The sequence below is a fragment of the Solanum dulcamara genome, chromosome 1 (assembly GCF_947179165.1).
Source record: "Solanum dulcamara chromosome 1, daSolDulc1.2, whole genome shotgun sequence".
Taxonomy (NCBI): Eukaryota; Viridiplantae; Streptophyta; class Magnoliopsida; order Solanales; family Solanaceae; genus Solanum; species Solanum dulcamara.
Genome location: NC_077237.1, coordinates 34,661,868 through 34,670,613, shown reverse-complemented (window position 1 = coordinate 34,670,613; position 8,746 = coordinate 34,661,868). Strand labels below are relative to the sequence as shown.

The window sequence follows — 8,746 nt, the reverse complement described above, 5'->3', positions numbered from 1 at the left end:
AAAATTGAGTTCAAATTGAGGGAAAATTTAAAAATTCTTTTGCAAGAAAATACTAAAAATCAGAGCATAAGGTTTTTGTTTTTCAAGTGTTCTCCCCTCTGTCCGCTCTTTTTTTTTTGCTGGCTTTTTTTTGTCCTGTCTAATCCCTCTATTTATAGGGATATGGAGATAAAAAAAAATAACAGAAAAATGGCGGATGAATAAAATAATGCGGAATGGAGGATAAAATAAAATAATGTGGAATGGGGCAGATTATTAAAATAATGCGGAATGGGTATTATTATATTATTATTTTTTGAATAGATTATGGCGGATGAATATATATATATATATATATATATATATTATTAATATTTTTTTGTCAGAAAATTATTTATTTGTTAATATATATTTTTTTTTAAAAAAAGAGAGAGGACAAAAAGGTTTGGTGGAGTAATATACATATTATTATATTATTTATTTTTAATTATTATTCGGATGAAGAGTATATATATAGGCGAATTTATTTTTTATTTTATTTATTTTATTATTAATATTATTTCTGCATGAAGAATACATTTTTATTTAATATATTATTATTTTATTTATTTATTTGATTATTTTATTGTTTTTTGGAAAATTAATTCGGATGAATAAATGGGACACGCGTGAGTATATAGTATATATATATATATATTGTGCTTGTTGCAGACACATGTCTCCAAGTATGTACTGTAAGGTAAGAATAACAATTTTAGGACTTAGAAAATTAATCCCTTTTTATTATAGTTATAAGATACTCTATACGAAGTACATAAATTGTGTTTTTCTAGTCTACTTCTAGTTTAATTATATTATTTATATGATATAGTACTAATGTAAGAATTATAATATGATATTAATTTTGTGTTATTTAGGGAATAAATGAAAACGTAAAATTAATCAATTAACTTATGAAATAATTATTAGAAATAAATAAAATCTTTTTATAGGTCAATTTTGAATATTACTAAAAGGGTAATAATTATACATTATCTTAAGAACAAATAAAGATGATAAAAATAACTTGAAAACATTTCGAGTTTTCTTTTTTTTTTCATAAAATTTAATTATTTGAATTTATTTGGAGAAGGTTAGAAATAAAAGAAAATGATGGATAAATGTCAATTAATTAACAAGTTTCTTAATTTTAAAAAAAGTAAAATGATTAACAAATTAACTTGAAATATGAGTTTATTAATTAGGCCAAACTAATTAATAAAAAATATTTTTGAGATAATTTTTGAATAAAATAATAAAATATATCATATTCAAGATTTATTTAATATATATAGATATATATATTTCATTTTTTAAAATTATTACTTTATTAAATTTTATATATATGTTTTTATATACTTTTTATTACGTTGTGGATTGTCAAAATTGGGTGTCAACATATGTTACTTAGGTTCAAAGGATGACGCGACGAACGGGATAAAGAGTATCCCGTAAGAGGTATGTAAAGCCTATTCTTTCTTTTCTTTTGGCATGTCTTAGAGGTAAGTAAAAGGTAATATGATCTCTGAAGTAATTCCACTCTTAAGTGTCTCTTATTCCCTTCTGGATGTTGAGCTCTCATGGTAATTGAACTACTTTCCTCGATCTTTCTATATGTTAAGGAAGTAACGAATGTACAGGCTCCTAGTCTGAAAGACTATATGACAACAAGTGCTTCTGAGTTCATAAGCGGTTAGCATTACTTTAGTACCTGTCTAGGGTCCCTGAGACCCTAATTGACATAGCCCCGAATGACAGCTAAAGGGCATTTGAAATAATTACATTACTACCCTGATCCCCAGACAATAGTTCAATTTTCTTACACGGTCGAGTCTCCGATATGATTTAAATTGCATATAGTTACTCACTACTCTACTCATGTATACTATAACCCTTTTTTCGCCGAGTCCCGAATCGGGTACGTAATCGTGCATTGTTCACCAAACCCCTCACTAGAGGGCCGGGATACGTATGTATATATATGATGATGGGATGTAATAAGGTGGTGACGATGGCGAACCTATGATGATCCTACAGGTAAGATTCACCGGATCCCTTAAAGGGCCGGCTATATGATATAATTTGAGCATGCATGTTTTTATAAATCATAGAGTATAGGTACAGGTTTCTTATATGACATTTTATTCCCTGCTTCTCTGTTTCTGATATGCTTCTAGTTATGCCATGTTTTACTCTACATACTCAGTACATATGTCGTACTGACCCTCCTTTCTTCGGGGGGCTGCATTCATGCACGTAGGTACATATACACAACTTGGAGATCCGTCAGCATAGGAGTCCCACCCAATGGTCCAGAAGTGCTCCTTTGTGCGGGAGCCTAATTTTGATACTAAACCCTGATGTATATCTTTTTGTTCATGGGTACGGCGGGGGCCCTATCTCGCCTTATGTTACTGTTGTTTTCTTTTACTCTTAGAGGTCTGTGGATATGTACATGAAGTGTATATGGGCTGTATATGACATGTATATGGGCTGTATATAAGAAGTATATGGGTTGTATATGAGATGTATACGGGCTGTATATAAGATGTATATGGGTTATACATGAGATGTATATGGGTTGTATATGAGCTGTATATGGGTTATGTATATGTGTATGTATAGTTGTGCTTACATGAACTGTGTTTTGGGGCATTCCCTTGTCGTGACAGCCTTGTCGGCTCATAGGTGTACTTGTTGCGGGACGACCCCATAAGTTCTGATAGCCTTGTCGGCTTATATGTTTTCCTACATGTTGTTACACTACGAGTCAAGTAGGAGACAAAGTTACTTACGATTGGCAGGAGTACACGTAGGTATCCAGTTCAGCCACTCGTCACGGCCTACGGGGTTGGATCGTGATACCTATTTTTTAAGAATTATGAAAATGTTATGACTTTAGTATAAAAAACTGTACTAAATTTAATGAATCAGATATAATTGAGGAATATTACAGATACACTTGGATTGATTTTTTCTTTATCAATCTGTTGAACATGCTCTTCATATTGATCAATCTTATCAACAGCCTCTCTCGCATCTTTCATGGCATTATTCTAAATTTAATGTATAACGTCAGTACTAAATTTATTAAAATTTAATGTATCACAATAATTGATCAGATACATTACCTTTAATGTATCAGAAAATGATCTGCTTTGGTTGGTTCCATCTGTTGTGCTGATATATCCTCTGATTGTTGTGGATTAAATGATGGTTCTGGTTCCCACAAATCTAATAATAACAATTATTTAAGAAAATGACCACTGAAATGATACATTATCTTTAATAACTTTGGTTCTGATAAATTACCATCAATGTATCAGTTGAAGCATGCTGTTGAAAAGATTCTGTAGCATCTGATACAATGTTGTGTTCTAATACATCATCCACCTCTTGTATCGTGTTGGATGGTTTAACTACCTGCAAAACATAATAACATTTACTTATGAGATATGAGCAAAAAATGTATCAAGATCCATATAGCATCACAGATTTAGTAGATACAAGAGCTATGTAGCATCAGATTGGTCATAATTTTGGTTCTGGTACATTACCTTTAATGTATCAGTTGAAACATGATGTTTAAGAGATTCTGCAACATCTGATACAATGTTGTGTTCTAATACATCATCCACCTGTTGTATCATGTTGGATAGTTTTGCTTCCTGTAAATATAATGACATTTACTTATGATATATGAACATGAAACATATCAAAATCTATATAGCATCACAGGTTTAGCGGGCACAATAGCTATGAAGCATCAGCTTGGTAATATGTTTGATTTTGATACATTACCTTTAATGTATCAATAGAAACATGCTGTTGAATATATTCTGCAGCATCTGATACAGTGTTATGCCCAGATACATCATCCACCTCTTGTATCCTGTTGGATGGTTCTACTTTCTGCAAATATAATAACATATACTTATGAGAATGATAAATACAATGACAATTGAATATTTGATAGATGAAAATAAAATATATCCAGTAGTTTAAAAGTATATCAAAATATAAATATCAATAATTATGTGATGTATCTAACTTAATATCTTTCTGGACATGAGATTGGACATTTGCTGGAGGGAGATCGATTTATTTGGATCATTCTGCTCCTCCAATACATTAGGTGCTTGTTGTTCTTCCACCACATGGAATGGTTGAACAAAATCTACTTTTTTAATTGGAAATGATGTGCCAGTCATATGGTGCACTATGTTGTCCATGGCTTTCAAAATATCAGTGTGATTTGAATCAATTTTATTCTCTAATCGCTTGAACTTTCGATCAACCTTAATACAATAATATGAAAAAACATAATGTATCAACTTATTAAAAGTATATTGTGTGTCTTAGTTCTTATAGTAATAACTTACGTATTTTTTTAGAGACTTCTTTATAGACTTCTTTAATGCTTTGAATTCCACATGAATAATTTGATCCGAATGACCGGAAGATTCACCGCCTACCCCTAACTTTGCCGCATGTTCTATAGAAGTAGAAACAGGCTAGTCTGATGGATTTGATGGTATGACATCCTTATGCATTTTAGCTTTTTCTACTTGAATGGATTTTTTACCAGGGGTAGTCTTCATTCTTTTGGGAGGAGGTGGAGAAGATGTATCAGCAATATGACTGGATCTTCTTAATAATTCTGCGAGTGGTTTTGTTGAAAAGTCCTCAAATTTGAGGACTTCTTGAGGTTCTATAAATTTAACCTTGGCAGTTGATGTATCAGCTTCATAATGATGTTCACTGCCAGAAATGACAAGTGATTCAATTTCATCTTGAGATGGCACAATATTGGAGCATTGATACTGCAACAAAATTCATGAGATGAATCATATGTATCAGAACAAATTCTATTGTATCAAAGGCAAGACTATAGAATGTATCTTAAATGTTATGTATAATGAGTCAGTGCATACATGAATAATCTTTAAGTATATTTAATAAGCAGGAGATGGTATGTTCATTTGCTATAATTATGAAAATGATTTCATGAAATATACCTCACTGAAGATGGTAGATATGAAGGTCTCAAATTTTGGCTTGACGACAACAACATGCCAATTAAGAATTCTGGAATTTGATGGCCCACTCTTAAAGCAATTTCAGAAGGCACCTGAGATGCACATTCGTAGATCCATGCATTCAGAGCGTATGGCATGCTGCCCAAATGATACATTTGTTTGGCATTTGAAAATTCCTACCTGATTTCTTTTATCAATTTGAAAAATGTTATTTTCCCCCATGGGTATTGTGCATACCTATCATCCTCTATCATCTTAAAATCATCAACAGAAATAGATGAATCACTTAGTTGAGAAAAAACAAAAGTGTGGATGAAGTAGAGAATGGTCATCTGAACAACGTCTTCATTTGTTTCCCATCCTCCAACCAGAAAACGCTGAACGAAACATCCTTTGTTTACCCCATTTTTTGCACCAGGGAAATATCTAGACAACAATCTACTTGTTGGTGCATCTGAGTACCGAAAATTATTAATATTACTGGTACATCGCAAACCAATAATAATAGCAAATTTCTTGATTGTGAATATGAGTATATTACCCTACATGTGACAAATGTGCAATTCCTCTTTGTTTTTTTGCTCTACCTCAAGAAGTAAGAGGCATTTGATGATTTGCCCTTGAAAATTGCACTGTGGCATATCTAGATAGTGACCAATTATGGTTTGTCGAAATAATTGTATAGCTTCATCACCTATTGATGATTTGAAATCATCAATAAAATTAGTTGTATATGCAGTGCCGAATCTCAGGGAGTGTGAGGGGATCTTCTTGATGACTTACTTCATTCCCTGTATTACATGGAAACTGATTAAATACAACTTAATCTTGATACATAAACATGTAGTATCAGAAGCATTATAGCTTGATACATGAGAATCTGATACATAAACAAGATGTATCAGGAGCATTAAAACTTGATACATGAGAATCCGATACAAAAACACGATGTATCAGAAATATTAAAGCTTGATACATAAGAATCTGATACATAAACTAGATGTATCAAGAATCAATAAATCTTCAGAAAAATGATATTTTTAAAAAAATAATATAAACAGGATGTATCAGAATCTCATGCAAGCTTGATACATGAGAATCTGATACATAAATAAGATGTATCAGAAGCAGTAAATCTTGATACATGAGCATTTGATACAAAACCACGATGTATCAGAAGCATTAAAGGTTGATACATACGAATCTGATACATAAAATTATATGTATCAGAAGCAGTAAATCTTCATAAAAAAGACATTAAAAAAAACATCTTATATGAACTCATACCTAAGGGAGATTATGGCGTGTTGAAACCCCTTAAATCTTCTTGTCGACTTCTTTGGGTGAATGTTGAACTTGGGATTTCGACTTCGATTTCTCATGTAGCTTATCCATCACTAATGGATCGTTACGATGTTTGGATCTAACATCGTCCGATGAAATAAGAATTTCTTAATTTTTATTCAACTGAGTGAGACCAACACTAAAAGATGGAGCGGATTCCATGTGTATCAATGAACAATATGAGTAAAAAAAAATTACAAAAGAAAACAGAGGAAATCGAATGAGGTGAGAATGAAGTGAGATACTAGTAAAGGAAAAACTTGAATATACCTTACTTAGAAGCTTGAAATTGAGTAATAGATGGACTGAAATTGAAAAAAAGAAACTGCCGACAATGAGGCTGAAGAATAGGCGTGAGTTTAGGATAACTTATATAAGGTAAAAGTGATGTATCAGTAAATGAGTGAGAGAGTTAAAAAAAGAATTTTTTTAAATATTTTTTTAATTAGTAGAGAGTATTAATAAATAATACATATTGGGCACGGGCTTCTTATACATCTAGTAGAAGTACAAATCCGTTAATTGGACCGACCTCTTTTGTTCATTATATAAATAATTATATGTAGTATAATATAAAATAAAAAATATTATATAGTAATATTTGACATCCTCATCTCTTTGAGCATCCCAACTTTGAACTTTGACGATGCTTTCCAAGTAAGAGTATTCGTTCCCCACAGAACCCCTCAAAATTGTATTCAATTAGGGAAAAAGCAAGCAAGAAAGAAGACCGAGCCATAATCCGAATTGATATGACAAGGTTGATTCAGCCGAGCTGACGTTTATAAGAAGACCCATAATCCCAAATCATAGTTGTATATATAGATGGATCCAGAGCAGACGTTTATACGTGTTCAAGAACGATTTGCTCAGATGCTGACGCCCAGGATCAGAGCTACTCTCGAGTATTTGTATCTCTTCATGGCCGTCACTCTCTTCTGTATTCTCGTTGTTATGCACGCCAATTACGTTCAACAGGTTTTTTTTTTTAATTGTTATAATTTTCTTTGGGCAAATTGTTAGCTTTTTTAATAAATGTTATTTGGGAATTTGAGGGAAAAAGTAGGATTAATGTTGGGTGAAAATTTGTGGTCCACCTCCTCCTATATTGAGTTAGTGACGCCGACCACAGTGAGCGTGACAATCTACAGTTAGGTCTTTAGATGAAGTAAGAGCGGAATGTTGCCCACAAGCACTCGTCTTGAAGGAGAGAAATATTAGAGCTTTCGAAGAATTGGAGAATGATTATGTACATTTGTGGGTATTGTTTCTTGAGAATCATATTTCTTTTTGTTATACTACTTCTCTATGCGAGATTGTCTCATAATTAATAAAATTACATACCTTATCCTTTGTAAAAAATAATTAATAGAAACCTGTTCTTCAGCTATCAATTTTGGATTGACCGACTCTCTTAATGCTTCTTTATGTAGGGGGTTTCATTTCCTTTCCATGTAAAATTTTTAAGCAATGACTAATTTTTTTGTTCTCGTCTAAACTATAATTTGTTGTGTGTAGCCTGGCTGTTCAAGTGAACTGTCTAGAGCGAACATCTCAGATGCACAACTTATTCAAATCAAGGTGGGTGATCTCATTTGCTGTTACCACAAAATTTGTACCTTTTTATTTTCGCAATAATAATTTTGTATGCATAAGTTTTGGGTTGTTGAAAGAAAAGTTAAAGCTCAAAAAAGTCTTCAGTGTTTTATGTGTTTAGATTTCGGGTTTGGAAAGTAATAGCTTTAGTTGAAAAGTTTTTAGCCTGGAAGCAAGCAAAGCACAGCTGCAGGTAGGATCATATTGGAAGTGTTAGAATGTGAATAGGAATAAGAATAATATATGCAATCCTACTTAGAATAAGAATAGGAATAGGAATAGAAATAGTATATAGAATCCTACTTGGAAAAGGATTGTAATGTAGTGCCCTAGTTGGAAAAGGAGTCTAATCTAGTGTCTATAAATAGGTTCTCAAATCTAATAATGTAGATACACAATTCAATAGTATTCTTCTCATATATTTCTCACATGGTATTAGAGTTTCTACAATCCCGGTAGAGAATGAAAGAGCTTCCGCTGCCGGCAGGTGGCTATGACCATATATACCGCCCGTCTGGCTAATGGTTATGTTAACAAAAGTAGGGCCAATGATATATGCATAAATCCCATATTCAAGAAAAGAAAACTCAGACAGACAGGTCACTGTGCATCAATTTTCGGTGACTTTCTAGGGTTGTTTTGTGTCAACCCCATATCTGTCAGTGCTTTGAGTAGCACCGTGTCATCTATTTGGTGACCACTTTCTTATATCTAGTTTGTGTAGCACCATGTCATCTTTCGGTGACTAA

General features: G+C 32.4%; 1 protein-coding gene and 1 long non-coding RNA gene across 3 annotated transcripts in view; both read left to right on the top strand.

Moving 5' to 3' along the window:
- The first annotated feature begins 1,235 nt into the window (after positions 1-1,235).
- LOC129887758 (uncharacterized) lies at positions 1,236-2,652 on the top strand. The gene is made up of 2 exons (XR_008766475.1): positions 1,236-1,476; positions 2,279-2,652. It is a non-coding gene; the product is annotated as an uncharacterized LOC129887758 (long non-coding RNA).
- Positions 2,653-6,981: 4,329 nt separating this feature from the next.
- The window catches only part of LOC129903639 (membralin-like protein At1g60995), a 51,976-nt gene continuing 50,211 nt past the window's right edge, over positions 6,982-8,746 (top strand). The window contains exons 1-2 of one of the 2 annotated variants that reach the window (XM_055979188.1): positions 6,982-7,379; positions 7,920-7,982. In XM_055979188.1, coding sequence (XP_055835163.1) covers positions 7,227-7,379; positions 7,920-7,982 — 216 coding nt within the window. In that variant the 5' untranslated portion in view covers positions 6,982-7,226. The remainder of the gene's footprint in view (positions 7,380-7,919; positions 7,983-8,746) is intronic. The other variant, XM_055979192.1, reaches the window with a different exon arrangement.